The sequence below is a fragment of the Pleurodeles waltl genome, chromosome 3_1 (assembly GCF_031143425.1).
Source record: "Pleurodeles waltl isolate 20211129_DDA chromosome 3_1, aPleWal1.hap1.20221129, whole genome shotgun sequence".
NCBI lineage: Eukaryota > Metazoa > Chordata > Amphibia > Caudata > Salamandridae > Pleurodeles > Pleurodeles waltl.
In genome coordinates this window covers 548,346,178-548,368,993 of record NC_090440.1, presented here as the reverse complement: position 1 = coordinate 548,368,993, position 22,816 = coordinate 548,346,178, and the positions used below count along the sequence as shown (strand labels likewise).

At 45.7% G+C, this 22,816-nt stretch overlaps 1 protein-coding gene across 2 annotated transcripts in view; it reads right to left on the bottom strand.

Moving 5' to 3' along the window:
- Nucleotides 1–22,816, bottom strand: part of MEGF11 (multiple EGF like domains 11) — a 1,692,327-nt gene that overhangs the window by 59,403 nt on the left and 1,610,108 nt on the right. The window contains exon 21 of one of the 2 annotated variants that reach the window (XM_069222897.1): nucleotides 22,156–22,212. The exons of the other annotated variant lie outside the window; for it this stretch is intronic. Coding sequence (XP_069078998.1) covers nucleotides 22,156–22,212 — 57 coding nt within the window. The remainder of the gene's footprint in view (nucleotides 1–22,155; nucleotides 22,213–22,816) is intronic. 2 annotated transcript variants of the gene reach the window in all.

Sequence of the window (22,816 nt, the reverse complement as noted above, 5' to 3'; positions counted from 1 at the left end):
CGCTGCCTGCACGTGACCTGTGGACACCGCACGTCGCGCCACCCCACTTCACACCGCAGCCCTGGTCTCACTGATGCTGCTGGATGCGTCACCGTGCCAATGCCTGCACCGTGACCTGTGAACACCGCACGCCGCATCGTCCCACTTCGCACCGCAGCCCCGACGCCATCCACGGTGGTGCACCTGACTTCATCAGCCTGTAGTTCGATCTGCAACATGTGTGCCCACAAGGGCCCGACGACTCCTGCACCAACTCCGGAACCGACACCGCAACGTCAGTGACGCCGCTCTCTGGAGCTCACCGCGAGGATCACGATGCCCTGCAAATCCAAGGTACTGCTTGCGGGTCTTCCCGACACCGTAGCTGGCCCGCAACGCCGCGGCTGGGCTGAAATGTCAGTTATGTTGATCACAACGCCGTGATAGCCCCAGGTGGAGCTATCGACTTAAAGGAACTGTAGTTTTGAGTAAATCTTGCAGAATTCATATTTTACTTACTGTATGTTAGATTTGTATCGTATTTGGTCTTGTTTTGTATAGATAAATATTGGCTATTTTTCTAAAACTGGTGTGGTGTCCTTTTGTAGTGTTTTCAGTTATTACTGTGTGTTATGTGCAAATGCTTTACACATTGCTTCTGAGATAAGCCTGACTGCTTGTCCCAAGCTACCAAGGGGGTGAGCAGGGGTTATCTGAGTGGGTATCTCCTTTATCCTGACTAGAGTGAGGGTCCCTACTTGGACAGGGTGCAAACCGACTGCCAACCAGAGACCCCATTTCTAACAATGAGGTTTTCCACCAGGAGTTGGACCTTTTGGAACAGCAATTGCGTAACAGAGGTGCCCCAACAGTGTGCTTTCTAGAGCCAGGAAGCGCATTATGTCCAAAGAGCACAGGACACTACTGATCCACACAAAAAATGCACTATGACTAAAGATGTTAAGTTGTCCATGATCACCAGGTACAGTTCTGCCAGTACACTGGTATATCAGATTCTTAAATTATACTGGCACCTGTTACAAATGGACGCCATCCTTGGCAAGGTTCTTAACAAGGGACCCTCAATAGTACATTGCAGGGATGTCACTCTGAGGGAAAAACTATGTCCCAGGTTTTTGCTCCACCTACACAAGAGAAACCGGATGTATGATTACCTACAAAACCTAAGGGTTTCTACTAATGTGGGGGATGCATCTCTTGCCAGTTTGCATGGAACAAAACTGTAACATTTTCTTACAATATCAAGGAGGTTCATCACCTAAAATAATTCATTAATTGCAATACCAGATTTACAGGGAGTGCAGAATTATTAGGCAAGTTGTATTTTCGAGGATTAATTTTATTATTGAACAACAACCATGTTCTCAATGAACCCAAAAAACTCATTAATATCAAAGCTGAATATTTTTGGAAGTAGTTTTTAGTTTGTTTTCAGTTTTAGCTATGTTAGGGGGATATCTGTGTGTGCAGGTGACTATCACTGTGCATAATTATTAGGCAACTTAACAAAAAAAAATATATACCCATTTCAATTATTTATTATTACCAGTGAAACCAATATAACATCTCAACATTCACAAATATACATTTCTGACATTCAAAAACAAAACAAAAACAAATCAGTGACCAATATAGCCACCTTTCTTTGCAAGGACACTCAAAAGCCTGCCATCCATGGATTCTGTCAGTGTTTTGATCTGTTCACCATCAACATTGCGTGCAGCAGCAACCACAGCCTCCCAGACACTGTTCAGAGAGGTGTACTGTTTTCCCTCCTTGTAAATCTCACATTTGATGATGGACCACAGGTTCTCAATGGGGTTCAGATCAGGTGAACAAGGAGGCCATGTCATTAGATTTCCTTCTTTTATACCCTTTCTTGCCAGCCACGCTGTGGAGTACTTGGACGCGTGTGATGGAGCATTGTCCTGCATGAAAATCATGTTTTTCTTGAAGGATGCAGACTTTTTCCTGTACCACTGCTTGAAGAAGGTGTCTTCCAGGAACTGGCAGTAGGACTGGGAGTTGAGCTTGACTCCATCCTCAACCCGAAAAGGTCCCACAAGCTCATCTTTGATGATACCAGCCCAAACCAGTACTCCACCTCCACCTTGCTGGCGTCTGAGTCGGACTGGAGCTCTCTGCCCTTTACCAATCCAGCCACGGTCCCATCCATCTGGCCCATCAAGACTCACTCTCATTTCATCAGTCCATAAAACCTTAGAAAAATCAGTCTTGAGATATTTCTTGGCCCAGTCTTGACGTTTCAGCTTGTGTGTCTTGTTCAGTGGTGGTCGTCTTTCAGCCTTTCTTACCTTGGCCATGTCTCTGAGTATTGCACACCTTGTGCTTTTGGGCACTCCAGTGATGTTGCAGCTCTGAAATATGGCCAAACTGGTGGCAAGTGGCATCGTGTCAGCTGTACGCTTGACTTTTCTCAGTTCATGGGCAGTTATTTTGCGCCTTGGTTTTTCCACACGCTTCTTGCGACCCTGTTGACTATTTTGAATGAAACGCTTGATTGTTCGATGATCACGCTTCAGAAGCTTTGCAATTTTAAGAGTGCTGCATCCCTCTGCAAGATATCTCCCTATTTTTGACTTTTCTGAGCCTGTCAAGTCCTTCTTTTGACCCATTTTGCCAAAGGAAAGGAAGTTGCCTAATAATTATGCACACCTGATATAGGGTGTTGATGTCATTAGACCACACCCCTTCTCAATACAGAGATGCACATCACCTAATATGCTTAATTGGTAGTAGGCTTTCGAGCCTATACAGCTTGGAGTAAGACAACATGCATAAAGAGGATGATGTGGTCAAAATACTCATTTGCCTAATAATTCTGCACTCCCTGTATAGTCTATCGTATCATCTGTCTGTGTGGAAAAATATACGTGGGTAGCACTATCCGTCCACTATTCGTAACAACAATTCTAACTATCCCATAGCTGTTCCCTGACATGATACATCAGAGTTCAGAAGTCCTTAACATTAGATTCCATGGCATCACACATGTTAAAGGCCATTCAAGAGCTGGGGATCGAAATAAGGAGCTTAGGAAACAGGAAGCTAGATGGATTACTAAACTAGGGGCTGTGGAACATGAGCTAAATGTGGATAGAGAACATGTATTCTTGGACTAATTGACCACGTCTTTCGCCTGAATAGACTAGATCGGTATACATGCTTTGACAATTTTGTAAACTGATATCCAGTATGTATGCACACTTAATGAAGTGGATCAAGTCTACATTGATATGTTTACATGACCCAAGAGTTACATGTAACATGTTCTATTACATCTCTTTATTTGATTGTGTCAATATTTAGCACCATTGTAACCCTTTCTCCCTCCCAGCATGCCCCTCCCCAACCCAACCCGTCTTGAGGTACAACCAAGGTACAACCATGTAAATACATCTCTAGGATTGATATGTACACAACACCTAACACTTTTGGGGCCTCACTGGTACGTAACCTTTATGCAACTGACTAATGTCACAGTATGATTGTATCACTTGCTACACACCTCTTATGGCATCGTTGCGATTCAAGTATGCTTGTGATTCTGTCTTCCATATTAGGATGGGGATACTCTAAGACAGTGCTTAATTTGTAAATAAAAATATGCTGGTGCCCAAAGCCCTCCTCTTAAACATGCGGCTGCTGCATTTAAATGTGCGAGCACGGAATACTGATGAGGCATAATCCTGAAGCCATTTCTGGCCTCTTCAATCCATTTAAAGCCACTTCCTGCCCCTTTAGCTTACTCTTGCAGCTTTCTGCTTTCTTCCTTTGTGACGCTTTTTAGTTTTTCTCTTCCTCTGTCTTTCCCATATGTGCCTTTTGCTCGCAGCAAATGCTTGAGACAGAAGAATAAGCGACAGCCCTCAAAAATAAGTGCCAGTGCTCAGCACCGGAACCAACCAGCACAAATTAAGCACTGCTCTACGATCTTGTTCCTACTTAAAGTTGGATACTAATCCCCCATTCTAAGATGGCCGCCACTACAGACATGTTATGTTTGTCTTACTTCTACTTTGATGTAGGTTCTATGTAAACACGCACCGGGAACCAGTTCACAAATGATTCCTGACAACTTGTGGTAGAACTCTGGACGGCCAGAGACACGACGTGGTATATCTGCACAGTTTGTACGGAATACTGTTTTACCAGTCTAGTAACTGTGTGTACTGCGAGTCACGCTCACTTCATAAATAGACGACGTACCATTAGTCCATAATTATGAGTATTACTTACATGTTAACGTTGATTGTTTGACTTTGTGTGCAGCTAGCGACTTGCACGTTGTGAGGGGATTTCATATTTCTTTACTTTATGGGTATAAATATACATTGCAGGGAGGGCGGGCTATGTGGACTCACATGGACGATGCTTGTATGTTTTGAATGAGTTGAGACCCACGGTTTATTGGATGTGGCTGTTGCCCTAGACCTATTGCAGCGTTTCTGACGGGGTCTTTTTTACTACGGGCGCAGATAACTGCCTAATAGATGTAACTTCAGGTTCAGATATGTTGACGGTTTACACGCTACTTTGGGTACTCATTACAAATATACTTCCAATGTTTGACACACGTATTTAATTTGTATTTTATTTGTGCATCTTGGTGGATGCATTGCTTAGATAAATACACTCCATGACTCGTGTGTGTGCTCACAAACTGATATTTGGCAGCGGTAGATTACCTGCATATACTACCGGTTACGGGCGTTTTACAAGGGAATTTTGTGTTAATCTGTATATTGGCATGGATATACAATCACGGGGAGGTCGGACACATATGGACACAATTTTACCCATATGTTGTTTGCACATTAGGAGTTTTCTGACCAGTAAATGTGTCCACCACCTCTGACTTACTGCGGCTGAGTCGACAGGGTCTTCCTATTGTTGGCTCAGATTATTGGTAAGGTCAGAACACTTCCATTTTGGCTTATATTTCACATTTCTTCAACAGATCACCGGGCTTATCATGGCCCGCTCAAAACTATTTCTGAAAATAACTCTGAAGATGTTGCTTTTCGAGGATAATTAATACAGTATAATCTGTTGGAACCCACTTATTGGCATATATTGCTCTCATTTACAATAGTGACATACGGTGGAACTAGACTATGGACATGACCACATGACTAATTGGTTGTTTTTAAGACCTGCTGGTTAGTAATACATATTGGACTATTACCCCTTCCTGCTGTATACCACGGGGACTTGGTGCACTAAGGCAATATTGGTGGACATCACAATTTTTTTTTCTTTCTTTCCTTTTTTAAGCAGACACTATGGGTGTTTTCCATTCTGATATTTATCTAACCGTATTTGTGTCCATGCAAATTATATTCCATAAGGTCGATATTTACACATTCATTTGGTGCACAGATCTGTTTACGCATACGTTTTTATATCACACTTGCTGTAGGCATGCCGCCTTTTTGCTGGGTAGTCACATCACATATGGCCGGTGCATATCATGTACACTAGGTTCATGTCCATGTATTAATTTTTTATACCTTGCAGCCTTGATAAAGTCACTTTGTGACGAAACATGTGTTCGCTGTCGAGTAGGAACAACTGTAATGAAGAACTGTATTGGAATCTGAATTGGACTGAGATCTTACAATAAAAGAAGATTTTGAGACACAAGAATAATTGGTCCGAAACACATATGACCTTAGTTCCTTCAAACAGTAGAAAGTCATGAGTGCTTTGGTTGTAATGTTTAAATTTATCATGTATTAGTGAATGCATATTTCTACCTGTGGGTAGCAGGGTAGTCCACCACATAGCACCATTGGTGGACGTACTGAAACAAGTCCAATCTACCAGATATTGTTGGACACTTAGAGGAGGTGCATTCACTTTACCATGCTACCCTCTATTGTAAGGCCTATTATTAAGCAAGTCGCTTAAGATCCCTACTGTTGCATTGGGTAATGTGGCCACCATCTTGTGGTTGTCTAGTTTTTCTAATGACAACACTGTTATATCATATGCAGATATAAAGGGATCTAGTTGCTCTATGAATTGTTACATGAGAGGGTCTGCCCTTGTTCAGGGTGCCGGGGAAAGAAGGGACTACTGGAACTCAACTGTGGGTGTTGAGCTAATTTCCCTCTGTGCCTGGGTCTTTCCTAATGTGGCTCTGCAAACTAGGCCAAGTACAATCCCTTCAACACTAAACATTCTCTGGTAGCGATGGCATGTAGTCATAGACTTCTCAGGGAGGTAGTGTGAAGTACTCAGACTCAGAGATCAACAATCACATAAAACAATAAATTAATGTCCAACCAAATGTTTATCTTTTCAAGAAAGAGAAGTACTTTCATGCACACTAGAATGGACTACTAGATACTAAAATAAGAAGATGCAATTTAGTGTCATTGATGGTGTCAGTGTTGTACCTATATGTGCTATCCCCTCACCTTCTTCTTTGATCCAGGATCAGTTTTCCCCAGGGCTGAGTAGACCTCCTTTTATGTGGGAGTAGTGTGATTATGGCTCAGTGCACTGAGTTTTTAGTTCATTCCTGTCACACAGAGTGAATCACTCCCTATTTGATCTGTGCGGCCACCCAGCTCAGCAGTGCTCTCACCCCTCTCTCCTGAGGGGTAGCATGTCAGGCAGCACCATCATCCACGAGTCTAACTTAATCTGCTGGGACCACCCTCATGCAATGCAACTAGCAGAAGCAGGGGTGGCAGTCCTGAGTGGTTATGATACCTATCGACCCTCTGCTGAGTGTCGCAGCAGTTAGGATCTTTGGTGATGGCCTCAGGTGCAGCCTCTTCCGACTGAGACGTCAGAATATTTTGCCCTGCACAGGTCAGCAATTGCAGCCATGTACAAGCGGATCACTCTGGGCAGTCACTGTCATGCACAGACAAATCATTCTGGGCAATCGCGGCCACAAACAGGTTGATCACTCTGGGCAGTGACAACCATGCACAGATTAATCACTCTAGGCAGTTGCATACGCATGTTGCTCACTGCGATACATAATCGCGTCTCCGACCAGGCTTCAACAAGTCGGGTCACACTGTTCTGGGATCCTGCCAGGAACCAGGTTTGAGGGGCTGCAGGCCCATAGACAGTGGGATCCAAACAAGAATGCTCTCCTCAATCCTTTTGTACCTGGTACCCCCTCATACACTTGGAACACTCTACACCTTGATTTTCCTGGATTGATATTCCACCTGCAGGGTTGTCAGACTCCTTCCCTCTCTTCAGCAGGAAGGCTTCTAGGCACTTATGGACAGATACACATCTCTTCCAGCAGGAAATCCATTTTCTGGGGATGTCCCCTCACCTCTTGGAAGCCGCCTGTCAGGCAGACACCAGCTCTGGTTGCCCAGTAATCCTCTGAGTTCTCTGTGGAACACTGCCTTCTTTGGCCATAGAGGACTTGGAACTGGAACAACTGGTAGGGTAGTGAGCTCCCACTTTTATATACCAAACTCAGACAGGAGATATGTCTGCACTGTCTGCAACTGCAGAAATAGTTTAGGATAGCTTAACTTTCAAGTGTCCTTTGCAGGCTGTTCTGCAGACACAGCTTTTGTGTAGAGTGATGTTTCTCACAGCAGGGTAGTTTCCAGGCTGGAGTGCTCACAATGGAGAAAAATCAAGGTGTGAGGTTTCAGCACTTGGCTGCAAACAGCCTACTGAAGGATAATCAGGGAAGGACAACAGAGCAGGTCTCACCTAAGAGTTTCTTCACCTCTACACAACAGATCCTGCAGTCCCATCACTGTCTCGTACCATCTAGCAAATGGCAGTGTTCAGAAAGACGAATAAGCAGCGTCTTGCTATCAAAAGGCCTATTAAAATGTTCAAAGGAGGCCTGTCTCCTCTGACCCACTTTAGTGTCTAAGGTTTTTCCCTCTAGCTTCAGGAATTCAGCAATACACTTCGACTGTCTGGTGAAATAACCTTAAGTCTATCGTATATAAAGAGGCCAGGCCTATGGTACATCATGTGATGCGATTAGGATTTGTATAGCATGTTCATCGCCCGGGAGTATATTGAGGTGCCCTAGAAGGTGCAAATTGAGTTTTCTGAGAGAATAGTTTAAAAGCAAGGTTTTCAGCTTTTTTCGGAATTTAAGGCAGGCGCTGACTACCTTTATAGGGAGTGGGTGCTTATTCCAGGCACTGGTGGCAATGTGCGAGAAGAAGCTTTAGCCTGTCAAAATGAGGGGATGTGGGCGAGGACTAGGCAAGCCTACCTGAGGGGTCTTAAGGGATTTAGCAGCAGATGCAGCGTTGAGGTAAGCTTGGTCTAGGTTGCATTGTGCCTTGTATGCACAGGTGAGGAGTTTAAAGGTAGTGTGCTTTTCAATAGGAAGCCAGTGTAGGTCCTTAAGGCACTTGGAGTACGAGTCTGGTAGCCGTGTTTTGTACAACTTGGAGTCTTCTGATAAGCTTGGTAGATACCAATGTATAGTGCACTGTAGTAGCCTAGTCTGCGGGAGATGAGGGATTTGGTCACTGTTCTGCTGATGTCCAGTCAGAGCCAATTGAATATTACCCTGAGTAACTTGAGAGGCTGGAAGGACATCGCTGCTTCCATGTTGACTTGGCTGGCTATGGAGATCAAGCTGTTGGTTAAGCAGCATAGGTTTCTGGTTGAGTTGAGTTGGTGGGAGCTAGAGGAAGTCCAGGTTTGGTGGGTCACCTGGCTGGAGACCTGTTAGAAATGGGGTCTTTGGTTGGCAGTCAGGTTACCCCCTGTCCAAGCAAGGACCCTCACTCTAGTTAGGGTAAAAGAGAATTAGCCTCAGCTAACCCCTGCTCACCCCCTTACTGGCCTGGCACGAGCAGGCAGGCTTAACTTCAAAGTGCTAGGTGTAAAGTATTTGTACCAAAACACACACAGTAACTTAATGAAAACACTACAAAATGAAACAGAAAATATTTATCTAAACAAAACAAGACCAAAATGACATAAACCCACAGTACACAAGTCAAGTTATCAATTAAAAACCAAAAAGAGTCTTCATGTAGTTTTAAACACAACGTTAACGCTGTTAGCGTGAAAATGTAACTGGGTGCGTCAAAAAAAAAAAACAGCACGTGCTAGTGTGCGTCAAAAAGGGCTTGCGATGTGTCAATATCATTCACGAGCGGGACCTTACATCGTTTCTCATTTAGTCGGGTCGGCCTGCGTCATTTCTTCTCTCCGCAGGAGAGCGATGCGTTGTTCCGGTCAGCACACTCGGGTCCAGGCAGGCATTGTCATTTTTACACGCCCAGCGGCGTTTGCGTTGGAAATCCAGCCGCACGATAATCCGAAAACCACGCAGCGCGGGTTGCGATCTCACCAGCCTATGTCAGCAATGCTGCGCGTCATTTTTCCAGCCGTGTGCGTCAATCTTTCAGTCGCGCTGCACGCAATTGTTGATTTTCTGCTGCGAAGCCGGTGGTGTGTCGATTTTTCAGCAGCGGAGTGGAGTTGCGTCGATCTTTTCCCCGCATGGCTGTCGGTGCGTAGATTTCTCACTCTTGTCCTGTCAGCTTCTCCTTTCAGGGCCCCAGGAACTGGATGGGCACCACTTGGCAGAATAGGAGTCTCAGCAGAGACTCCAGGTGCTGGCAGAGAGAAGTCTTTGCTGTCCCTGAGACTTCAAATCACAGGAAGCAAACTCTAAATCAAGCCCTTGGAGAGTTCTTCACAAGATGGAAGGCACACAAAGTCCAGTCTTTGTCCTCTAGCACAGGCAGAAGTAGCAACAGCAGGATAGCTCCACAAAGCACAGTTACAGGCAGGGCAGCTCTTCTTCCTCAGCTCTTCTCCAGGCAGAGGTTCCTCTTGGTTTCCAGAAGTGTTCTAAAGTCTGTGGGTTTGGGTGCCCTTCTTATACCCATTTTACCCTTTGAAGTAGGCTTACTTCAAAGCAAAGTCTCTTGTTTGTAAAATCCTGCCTTGCCCAGGCCAGGCCCCAGACCCACACCAGGGGGTGGAAGACTGCATTGTGTAAGGGCAGGCATAGCCCTTTCAGGTGAGTGACCACTCCTCCCTGCCCTCCTAGCACAGATGGCTCATCAGGAAATGCAGACTACACCCCAGCTCCCATTGTGTCACTGTCTAGTGAGAGGTGCAACCAGCCCAACTGTCAAACTGACCCAGACAGGGAATCCACAAACAGGCAGAGTCACAGAAATGGTTTAAGCAAGAAAATGCTCACTTTCTAAAAGTAGCATTTTCAAATACACAATCTCAAAATCGACTTTACTAGAAGATGTATTTTTAAATTGTGAGTTCAGAGACCCCAAACTCCACATGTCTATCCCCTCCCAAAGGAAATCTTCACTTTAATCATATTTAAAGGCAGCCCCAATGTTAACCTATGAGAGGGACACGCCTTGCAACAGTGAAAAACGAATTTAGCAGTATTTCACTGTCAGGACATATATAAAACACATTACTATATGTCCTACCTTAACCATACACTGACCCCCGCCCCTGGAGCTACCTAGGGCCTAACTTAGGGGTGGCTTTTTTTTTTTTTATCTGTTTATTGATTTTATCACATATTTCACATTGCTTTAAACATAACATCGAGTTATTGCAACGGTCTATCTTGCGTCTAGGACAACTCTGTTGTCCGCTGTATAACTTAGCAGATCCTTCGATTAACAATAAAAAATAATAGAAAGGAAGAATGAGAGAAAGAAGAAAGTTAACATTGAAGCGCCATTTAAAAGTGTTATCATGTGCTATCGACCCAGTCCGTGTTCCACATTGTGTAGGAGGGAGGAGCTGTGGGGACCGGAGTCTATGAGGGGGAGGGGAGGGGGAGGAGGGGGAAGGGAGAATGTGAGCTACCCATTTCTAAAGGATTCCGAACTAGGCAAGAAGATGATTTGTGTAAATGTTTATAACTGAGGTGTGGTTAACTCATGGAGGTCGAGTGTCATCTTTTTGTTCCAGCTGCTCTGTCCCATATATCCGTCCCCTTGATTTCCATTCCGCTGTCGCGCATTTCGTGTATTATTTGCGCTTCTGCCCTGGCCCAGTGCAATAATTCTGATGTCCATAGGTGTATATCTGGTGTGCTGGGCGATTTCCATTGTATCGCTCTTAGTCGTTTGAGTAAAACGAACGCAAGGTCAGCAAACCAATGTTTTTGTCTGTCCTTTCCTCGCCGTGGGCGTATCCCCAATAGGCAGGACTCCGGAGTCGGGAGTAGGGGCAATCTCGACCAGCCAGCCGTCTGCGTCATTACCTCCTGCCATATGCGGATAACTGGTGGGCAACTCCATGTCATATGTAAAAAGTCAGCCTCCAAGGATCTGCACCTCGGGCAGTCTGGTGTTCACTGTGGGAACATGCGTTTTATCCTGGCCGGGGTGAGGTATGTCTGGTGTAGGTAAATGAATTGGGTGTATCGGAAATGGGCGTTTCTCAATACTTCCCGTGTAGTTGCGAGCGCTGTATTCCACTTTTGCGTGGGTAACGGTGTTAGCAGGGCCGCTTCCCATCTAGTTTTAGCCTGTGATTGTATCTCCTCAGGGTAATCCTGTAATATCTTGTGTATCCAAGATATATCCGATTGCTCACCCACGCCTAGTAGTAATTCGTGAAGTACCGTTGATGTGTGCGGTTCACTATTGCCATTTCCCCATGTATTGCGCACTGCCTGCTGCAGTGCCATGTGTGTGAGAAATTCGCCCCTTCCTAAGTCATATGTGTTTGTCAGTGTCTCAAACGATTGGAAGTGTCCCTCCTCGAATATTTCTCCGATAGTTTGTGCTCCCTTGTCGACCCAGGTGGACAATTTAAACTGTCTTTTTATTTTATTTGCGCCAGGAGTGGCAAGCAATGGGATCTTGGATGAGTATGGTGTTGTCTGCTCTTTTTTTTATCACATATCAGCGCCACACTCATTCCGCCACTCCCATCAAAATATTACTACAGGGCAGTGGGTTTTCTTGGCCTATGTGCCACCTGAACACGTCTGAGTGTCCTAGCTGTGCATATACCATTTGTCCCTCTGAGCCTTTTGGGTTGCACATCCAATCCATGATCCAGTGTATTTGTGCCGCCTCATAGTATAATTCGAGTTGTGGTACTCCCAGCCCCCCCTTTTCCAGTTCCATATAAGTCTTATCTAGCGCCACGCAACAGCATCCTCCATCCCATAACAAATCTGTCAGTAGACTGGACAGAGGCGCAAAGTAGTTTTTGGGGAGTTTTAGCGGTAAAGCCGACAGATAGTATAGGATCCTGGGTAATATGATCATTTTAGCTATTGCTACTCTTCCTATGGTGAGAGTGGGAGTGAACACCAAAAGGGTATCGAGCTTCTGATAGATCTGATCATCCTATCTAAATTTCCCTCTCTGAGGTCCAATTCGTCATGGTATATTTGCACTCCTAGATATCTGAAAGTGGTTTAACACCATTGTAAATTATGTGCGGGGGAGGTTTCTCTCTGGGGGGTTTGGAATCTGTTGCAATGGGAACAGGAATTACTTTGGCCAGTTTACCCGTAGGCCTGATATGTCTCCAAATATATCTAATAGTTGTAGTAGGTCCGGCAGCGATTCAGATCGGTTGCGCAGATATATTAATGCATCATCTGCGTATAGGGAGATGATTTTGTGTTCACCCCCAGCGGGGATACCCCATCATGGAGCTTCACAACGTAGTCGAGCCGCAAGCGGCTCGATTGCCAATGCAAACAGGAGTGGTGATAATGGGCAACCTTGTCTGGTGCCTCTGCTAATCGTGAATCTCTCTGATATAATCCCACCTGTCTTAACTCTTGCCTTCGGATCTGCATACAGCGTTGCTACCCATCTCGTAAATGTGTTTCCGAAACCCATACATTTAAGCGTTTCCAATAGGTATGCCCAGCCTAGTTTGTCGAATGCTTTTTCAACATCTAGTGAGACCGCCGTTCGTGAATGGTCTAATTCCGGGATCTCTGCTATTAATCTTAAGAGGCACCTGATGTTGATGTTAGTACTGCGGCTGGGTATGAAACTCGATTGATCTGGGTGGATTAGTGCCGGAATCATCGGGAGGAGACAATTTGCCAACACCTTCCCTAGCAATTTGCAGTCAGAATTCAGCAGAGATAAGGGTCGATAGGACCTGACATTCAGAGGGTCGTGTCCTTTTTTGTGGAGAACCACAATAATTGCCTCACATTGTGATTCTGGTAAGTGACCTTTTTGGTATGCTTCTGGCAGCATTTCTAATTATGGTTTTATCGTCTGCGCTGAGAAAATTGATAGTACTCTGCTGGGAGGCCGTCTCCGCCTGGGGCTTTATTATGGGCCATTTGCTTCAGGGCTTGTTGAATCTCTTCTGTTTCTATTGGTTTATCCAAATCTAATAATTGTGCTTCCATCAGGCGGGTCAGCCGGGATGCTTGTAGAAATTCTCCCAACTGTTCCTCCGACGGGGGGGGGCACTTTATACAAAGTGGCATAATATTGTTTAAAGGCCTCATTAATCTCCCTTTGTGTATTGACTATGTCGCCCGTATCTAACTGAATGGCGTTTATGGTGGAGTGTTGTTGCTCATTTTTTACCAGCCATGATAGCAATCTGCTGGATCTGTCCCCCTCTGCATGTAATCTTGCCGTGTAGTGCCGGTAGTCAAACTTCCTCAAGCGCACATCAGTCTCGGTCCATTGTGCCTTTAATTCAGTCACTTCTTTCATGTCTCCCCCGCCTCTTTCCACCCCCTTCTCTGCTTCCCGCAGTCTCCCCTCTACATCTTGTAGTTCCGCGATCAGCGTACGTCTGACTCCGCCTGACGCCGACATACATAAACCTCGCATTACTACCTTATGCCCATCCCATTCGACTGCTCTCGATGATGCCGATTTTGCGTTTATCTTAAAATATGATTCTATACCCTCTGCTAGCTCGGCGCGAAAGGGGGGATCCCATAATAGAGAGGGTTGCAGGCGCCAGGTAGGAATACGTGTCATTGTTCTACCCCATCGCATTGCGGTAACTAGGGGGATGTGGTCTGATATAGTTTTAGCTCGGTATGTTGCTTTGTCCATGAGTTGAGTGAGTTCGCTGGAGCATAATAACAAATCTATCCGGGTGTGGAGTTGGTGTACCGGTGAGAAGAAGGAGTATTCTCTGTCTGTGGGGTGTAGGACCCTCCAAACATCATGGAGTCTCCTTTTTGTCAGCCATGTTCGCAGCACCTGAGAGAGTCTTCTACTTTGAGCACCCTCAAGCCGAGGGTGAGACCTGTCTATATTTACATCCGGAACGCAATTGAAATCTCCCCCCCCAAATGCTGGGTATTGACGGGTCCAATGTTAGGGCTGCATAGGTGGATAATAAAAAATCTCCCTGTTTAATATTGGGTGCATATATTCCTGTTATGGTCAATTGTTTACGGTCCAATTCTCCCCCCAAGTGAACATATCTGCCTTCCTTGTCTATTTGTGTGCGTTTGATTGAGTAGGGTACCCCAGGAGCTACCCATACCAACACCCCTTTTGCGTATGTTGATGTCTGAGTGCCATATATTGTTCCCAGCCATTTACTGTCAACCCTGCCTAGTTCATCTTTTGTAAGGTGTGTCTCCTGAAGTATTGCAATATGTATTGCATGTCTCTTAAGGTAGTTATATATTCTGCTGCATTTGGAGGCAGTAGCCATCCCTCTCACATTCCAGGTGAGAATATTATATATAGTCATAATTTCAAGTTGACTGTACTTTGTAACCCCTCTCCGTCAGTCAGTATCCCCCCCCCAGTCCGAGGTCCCACCCCTCAACCATCCCCCCCACTCCGAGCGCAGAGCACATGGCACATGTAAGGAAAGGTGTAAACATGTATTATAACTTACAATAAACAAAACATCAATAAACTGTATAGCAAAACCGGTGCCAGCAAATACGTTAAATACGTTACTCCAATCTAGGTCCATTCGGTAGCCCATGTGGGTGCGAGGGCGTGGTTAGTGAGAATTCGAGTCAACGATAGCTTGTGGCCCACATAGATGATCGTGTCTTCCTGAGGGTCTCAGCCGCCCGGACACCCGTCCATATTCGACCGCGCTCGGCACCCCCGTGTAGCAATTAATCGGGTTCTCTTTTCTGGGTTCTGGTCTGGTACCCTCGCAGTCAGCGGAAACATAGCACATCCGAGTCCTTCTTCTCGAGCTTCCCTTCCCTGTGCCAATTTATTAAAACCATTTATGTCTCGTAGTGTTTGTTTGTGGCCTCATGAGCTCAGAATTTTGGTGCGTCCAGTCCATCTGTTTTATTTCATATGCCATCAGACGTGCATGGTGTCAGGTCGGGCCCAGTTGTTAGTGGCGATGAGGTAGGACTTAAATGTCCATGTGAGGAATTCAAGTCTGTGTCCCCGTTTTCATTCCTGGTTGGTGCTGGCGTGGTCGTGAACCTATTTGCTTCTTTCAGCGCTTGTGCCTGTGGGTCCGTTGCTTGTAGCTTCGATGGGCGTGCTTGAAACCCAGTGTTTCTTTTTTTCTTTCGCCGGGGACACTGCTCCAGCCATTCTCTGTTTCCAACCGGCTCCTCCACTGGCTCCGGTAGGCCCTTGGCATGCAGCCATGTCCATGCATCCTCCGCCGATGGGAAGAAGAGAGTTCTGTCCCCGTCTATTACTCTTAATCGGGCCGGAAACAAGAGGGAGTAGGTGATGTTTTTGCCTCGAAGCACCTTTTTTACTTTAGTGAAGGTGGCTCTACTTTGCTGAACTTCCATTGTGTAGTCCGGGTCTGCCGTTATTTCTGAGTTCTCCAGGTGGATAGGACCTTGAGTTCGAAAGCCTTGTATCACCTGATCTCTGTCCCTGTAGTTTAGGAACCTCGCAATCAGCGGTCTGGGAGGCATGCCTGGTCGGGCGGACTGCCCGGCACCTGGTGGGCTCGTTCCACCACCAGCATCAGTGACTCATTTCGGGTCTCATGTCTTTTAGCCATCGCTCCAGAAAGAGTTCTGCATTAGGAAGCTCGGTTCATTCCGGGATACCCAAGAACCTTACATTGTTCCTGCGTGACCAACCCTCAGTATCTTCAGATCTGCGTTGTAGTTGTGTCACTTCAGATTCCATTCGTCTGATTTGAGCTTTCATTTCAGATATTACAGGCTGCGTTGTTTCTAGCATCAGTTCAGCAGCACCGACCCTTTCCGTCAATTTACGTTGATCTGCGCGGAGGAGATTAACCTTTAGTACCACTGAGTCTATCTTCCCTTCCAGTGAGGTCTTAGTGTCTAATATCGCCTGTAGTACGTTGTCAAATTGTGCAGAGTGCGTGATCAGAGTCTCAGACATCCTATATAGGGGGTCAGCATTAGGTCTCGATTCCCCCTCTGCGACAGGGCTCTCTGGTTCTGTGTTGGCTTGTGTCCTCGGTAGCTTTGGTTTAACCATGGTCGTCCGTGGCGTGTCCGTGTCCTCGGCCGGGTTAATCGTCGTCCACCCGGGTCCCGTTGTATGCTGCGGTCTGCTCCGGCCGCCCGTTGAGAACCAGGGCATTCTCTTGGGCGTTCTCGTCTCTTTTATTCCTGCAATGCCTGTCCCCCAACTCTCTCCCCCCACGTCGGGTATCTACGCCTGTTAGTCCCTGGTATTATAGCCCCCTGGGGGATGGTGATGGTAATTGTTCCTGCTTCACTGGAAGGCAGCGGACAGGGGTAATGTTTTACTTGTTGTTGGGTCCTCTGTTCCTTGATGCTGAGATTTGACTGTGGTGCAGGTATAAAGCAGGAGTAAGGCTCAGATTTCTTTTGGTGGCCCCGTATTCAGAGAACTGTAATTCAAGCAAGTAAGGGGATGGGAGAAAAAAAAAAAGTCATGGTCCCCTCCTTGTCTCCATTGAGAGGATCCCCTTGGCCCACTTGAGGACGTCCTTATTTATTTTGCTGCTCCGTGGTATTTTAAAAAAATTATATTTGCAGGTAGTTCCCAGTGGCTGACTCAAATTCTCTTTTTTCCTTTTTTTCCCCTTTTCTCCCCCTTCTTCTATTTATTTCTCCTTCTTATTGCACTTTCCTTCTTCATCTGGTTCCTGCCAGCTCCGTGTATAATTTCTGTCCAGAGGGGCAGCAGCGGGATGCTCTTCTCAGTGAGGCCTCGCGGCCGCACCACTGTTTCCCAGCATGGCCGGGCGTTCCGATCACTTGCCTGCGCGCGTTCTGCCCAGTGCGTGGGGGCTCATTCCCAACCTCTCCAATCTCGAAGGGGGCCGGGTCCGCCCCGTCTGTCGCTCCGCCGTGTCCCTTCAGTCTCTTGGGCGCACAGCCTTCGGGAGTCCCGCTCTCCCTGCGTCACCGGGCCCGGTAGCCCTCAGCGAGGCCGAAGGCCCCTCCAATTCAGTCGACGCGCTAGCCACGGCGCGGGCTTTGCGTTTCTCCTACCTAACTCGCAGCGCCTCGCGTTCTGCACCAGTGATCGCCGGCCATGTTCAGGGGTCCCGCGGCACCGAGACGACCATCCGGGCGGCCTCAGGAACAGGCTGATATTTGGATATTTAGTGGGCCGCGAGCAGAGCTCAGATTAAGCGTCCACCTCGGCCGCCCTTTTTGGCCACGCCCCTAACTTAGGGGTGTCTTACATGTAAGAAAAAGGAAGGTTTAGGCCTGGCAAGTGGGTACACTTGCCAAGTCTAACTTACAGTTTAAATATGCACGCACAGACACTGCAGTGGCAGGTCTGATGCATGTTTACAGAGCTACTAATGTGGGTGGCACAACCGGTGCTGCAGGCCCATTACTAGCATTTGATTTACAGGCCCTGGGCACCTCTAGTGCATTGTTCTGGGGACTTAATAGTAAATCAAATATGCCAATCATGGATGAACCAATTACATACACATTTTGTATAGGAGCACTTGCACTTTAGCACTGGTTAGCATTGGTAAAGTGCCCAGAGTAGCAAAAACAGCAAAAACAGAGTCCAGCACACATCAACAACCTGGGAAACAGAGGCAAAAAGTTAAGGGAGACTACGCCAAGGATGAAAAGTCTAACAAGAACAAATAGAGGTTTGTTTGCCAAACAGTACCATTGAGCTTGAATGGGCTCCTGTTCATCCAGTCTGCTATTACCAGACATTCAAACTGGTATCCAATTTGGATTACACAAGTCTTCAATGCTCGGAACCACACACACCATGCATGTATCACACAGGCTACACACCCAAACACGCACAACATAAAGCCGGGATGTCAGCACTAGGAACCGGGAAAGCACATAAAAGCAGAATTTTATCTGAGAGAACCAATAGGCCTCCAATCTTGTGACACAAATAATAAGGTCTGGTCGTAACTATGAATTCCCAAAACACTGTACATTGCCACCATTGCTCTAGGTGCTAAGCCCTTGACTGGGACAGTAGTCTTCTATTGGTCTATGAAGGCACAAATAGTGCACCTTTCTAGGTCACGAAACAAGTCCAGGACCTTCTCATTACTGGGATCAGGCATAGACCTACGTGCATATGCTACATTAGTTGCGATGCCAGGGCCAGAGCCCCAAAACCAAGCTGTATTTATGTATTTTGTATTCCTTACACATATGCCTATATCTTAATCAGGAAACTGGGACAAGGAGCAACCTGGTATACCTGGGTATAATAGAACTAATATGAAATAGTGGTTGCCTCAGATGTGGTACAGAAGCAGGTACCAGAAATTAACCAACAGGATTAACAAGTAGGTCCACACTCAACTCTCAGGCCGTGTTGGGTGACGTGAGAGCACATAACTTAGCAGTCAAACACAATAACATATTGTTCAGCACAGTGCTCGTTAGCTAGAAGAAAGCTACTTTAATCTCACAGTAAAACAAAATACTTCACACTCAACAATGTATCAGCTACACGGTTGTGACCTCATCTTAAGATTCTAGTGAAGCACTACACCCTCTAAGCTGCACTCTCCCCCTCACTGGGAAGTCCCCAGCCTTTATGATAACCAAAGAAAAGAAACGAGTGCGGGCATTGATTAGGCACATGTGGACGTCACATTTGATTACCCCAATGAACAGTTCATAGATCAGTTCAAAAGACCTGATGGCCACATCGTTTGTATTGGCAAAGGGTAGCATTCTAGCAGCAGGTTTCACCTTTGTGTGAATTTAACAGTCGTCCAGTTCATGCGAGTTAAGCCCTGTGCTACTTGCTCAACAGAGGTGTGGATCAGTGGCAATGGTTGATGCTGTCAATGATCTCGTTCTTACTGTGTCATCAGTGGGGATAAGGGGCCGTGGATGGAAGTCTCACTGTTGAAAAGCATGACAAGCCTGCTCAGCTAGCGCACGTCTTCAGCAGTTACAGCCTTATAGGTGGTGCAGTTGGGCACTCACCTTCTGGAGTTGTAGCCTCCAGGCTGGTGCAGATGGATGTTTGTTTTCAGCAGTTACCGCCTCCGGCTTTGTGCACAAGGGTGCTCAACTTTGACAAATGCAGCCTCTGTGCAAGTGCAGATGAGTGCTCCTCTTCTGCAGTTGCAGTCTCCGGGCTGGTGGAGATGTTTGCTGATCTTCAGCTGTTGCAGCCTCTGGGTGAATGCAGGCGGCTCTTCACATATGAACATCACAGGCAAGAAGCAGTAACGCCAGTCCTTCAGGGCTTGAGGTTGTAGTGCCGAACAACACAGTGACATTCTGATGGTTAGCTTCTTCATACAGATCTCTAAAGGAACTGCATTGAGAGACTGGGGAACACCTCACAACTTGAGTGTGCACAATCTTTGCTATCTGAAGTCAGCTGCCTACTTCTGGATGCTCCACATGCTAGGAACACACTGGGCTTTTAGCCTTTCCGGTCCCTTCTCCTTCCGAGCCAGGCACTCCATGTCCCATTCTGAGAAGCCTGGCCAGCTTCTAGGAAGACCCTTAGCTCCTCTAGCAAGTTACAGACTTCAGATGATGTCTCTTCACTTCTGTGAGACTTGCTGTCATGCAGCCACCAATGCTGGTCACACAAAAGTCCTTTGAGTAACCTGCTGTGCACTCCTTTTCTTGGTCAACAAGTACTCAGAACTGGGACGAAGTGTAGTGGTTTGGGTCCCACTTTTATATTCATTTTCCCACCAGGGAATGTGGATCCAATATCTAGGTTTCTGTTACTGATTTGTAGTGGTTCCCTGTCAAATGTATTTTTGTGGCGGTTGCTCATACACAGCCTTTGTGCAAGGTGATGGCTATAACAGCAAGCAGAAATGATGCTTGCTCCGAACAGTATTCAAAGCAAGGGCACAATGAAGTGTGAGATCTCTGCACCAGGCTACCATCAGATTTTCTGAAGCAGTAATCAGAGACGTACTAGACCCTTACCTTTAACAACAGACGCCAGTGAACCCCTGGCATCTCTACTATCATAAATAGCAGTTTTCAGGAATAACTAATCAGCAACCTTTACTAACTTGTGGTGTCTGGGTCTCTATCATCTGGCTACAAGGATGCATTGAATATTTCTCCACTGCTTGGGGAAGATGTATCCCTCACCCTCCATCTTGTGCCATGCTAAAACAGGGACCATCCACAATGTATTCCACAGGTCCCAATACTTAGACTCTTACTGTATAGAGTTTTACTACCACGTGCTATACATCCAATGCACATACACACATTTGACACACCCACGGACTGTCAGTGCAAGAGACTATAGGGCACATTAAAGCAGAACTTTATATGACTGGGACCAGTAGACTTCACTCTCCTATGACACAGAAAAATATCAGGTCAAGACTTATAATTCATTAATATTAATTGGTACGTAGCTAATTCCACTTCATGTGATCAAAGCAGACCATGGACAGTAGACCCATGCTGCTTATGAGAGCTACTCTACCAGGTTATAGAACAGGTTCTGGACTTTGCGTTACCATGGGCCGACATTACGCTCTGTGCATATGCTAGACTAGTGTGGCTAAAGGGCCAACGAAAATGTCAGGCTAGCAGTTTCACATGCAGTCAGTGACTCAGCAGTTTTCATGTCCCCTATACCATGCAAGGCACAATCCTGTCCTTGCAGTATGCCTATATCTATGTATTGTTTTCTGATTTTTTTTAGATGAAACTGGCAAGGCAGAAAAAACTGTCTCTAAGCTAGACATAAAAATTAACTAATCTTTAAATAATATAATTGAAGGTTGTGGGCTTCATTCCAATACAATATTAATAACCATATAATGAACTCTAACCACCATGTAGACCAGTAAATTCCTCTCCACGAGTATCAAGCTGAGAGTATTTATGCTGTATGCGAAACAGATGCATGGTGCTCAGGCAGCTTAAAAATTGCTACATTGCAACAAAACAAAAGGACAACACACTCCCACAGGAAATAAAATTTAAATGCTACTCTTCGCCCTCCACACCCACTCTGCCATCTATCAAAGGAACTTTGAACCTTTATCTTAAGAATCAATGTTTCAAGGCTGGAAAAGCATCTATAGCAACAAAAATACATACCCACATTATTACCATCCTTCTTTAACTACTACTGAATTGTATGTGTTATCAATTGAAGCCAGCAGTAGTGCTGTACAGCCTGCCTCACAGTGCTGGTCCGAGTACAGACAGGTGGGGACACGTGAGGAACAAACATTTCATACATTATTTCCTACTACAAACTCTTGCATCATACATTATATATGTATCAAAGGATGAACAGTGAGATATGGTTTTTCTCCTCACTTGTGAGTAATTCCCTACCTAAAATCCACTAAGCAGCAGACAAATTACATATGCGTGTAATCAATTTGCACAGTTTTCAAGTGAGTTTTTAAAAATGCTTCATTAAGACTCTATGTAATCTATTGGGCATGAAAAATAGCAAATATGTTATTTTTAGCATTCATAGCCTAATAAAGGTATGGATTTGTTACTTTCAAAGCATGGATGATATGCATATTGACTAGTATTCACAATAAATGGGCATGTATAGTGAAATTCTCCAAGTCCCTCGCATGTTTCAGATTGTCTCTGGGTAATGGATGGTATGAAGCTGTGCTACTAAACGAAGCAATACAAGGCTTTTGGAATCTCTAGTTATTCTGTCCCCCGTTCTCCACCTAGGTCTCATGAAAAGGACTGTTCTGCCAGCGTGCCTGCTCAAGATATTATATGTGTTCAACCGGTCCCCGACTCTAAAGTCACTAAGCAGTCATATACTCTACCTTCGAAGCCTTTTTCCAAAATGTATGTGTTCTGACGTCTATCGAGCCCACAAGCACCTGCGTAGAATGATATACAATGGAAAAGCAGTGAATATTGTGGAAATACCAACATTTTATCCTTTAGCATCTACATGTCCCCTCTGTTGGGCTTCACGTATTCCTTCCTCCCCAACTCTGAACTTACACAAATCCTTTATGTGATGCAATTATCGCTCTCTAAAGACAACACAGTAAAAGACTATGAGGGAAAATCCTGGAATGATGGTAAATAGTCCTACGGTAGGGAGAGGAATAGGGAGGCTTGTCTTGCTGGCTCCTGGATGAGGCAAAATAGCAGTTAGGAGGGATACAGGAATTGTGTCCTCATGAAATTGGGTAACCTGGATGGGCCTCATGGTTTTTATCTGCAAAGAAGTAGGCAGGATGGACAAGGTAGTTCTCCTCAAGAAGATCATGCCCAGGTGTGATTGCCTTGGAAGACTTTTTCCTGATGTCAAACTCAAGCGCTTTGTCCAAAGTTTGGCTATATTCATAAGAAGAATACCACTAGATGCCCTGATAGGCAGAGAAGTGAGCATTCTGGGTGTACTTGGAGGTCCATGAATTCAGGGAACTAGGCAGGCTACATTGGCCAAACTGCTGTAATCCGCAGGGCCATGGG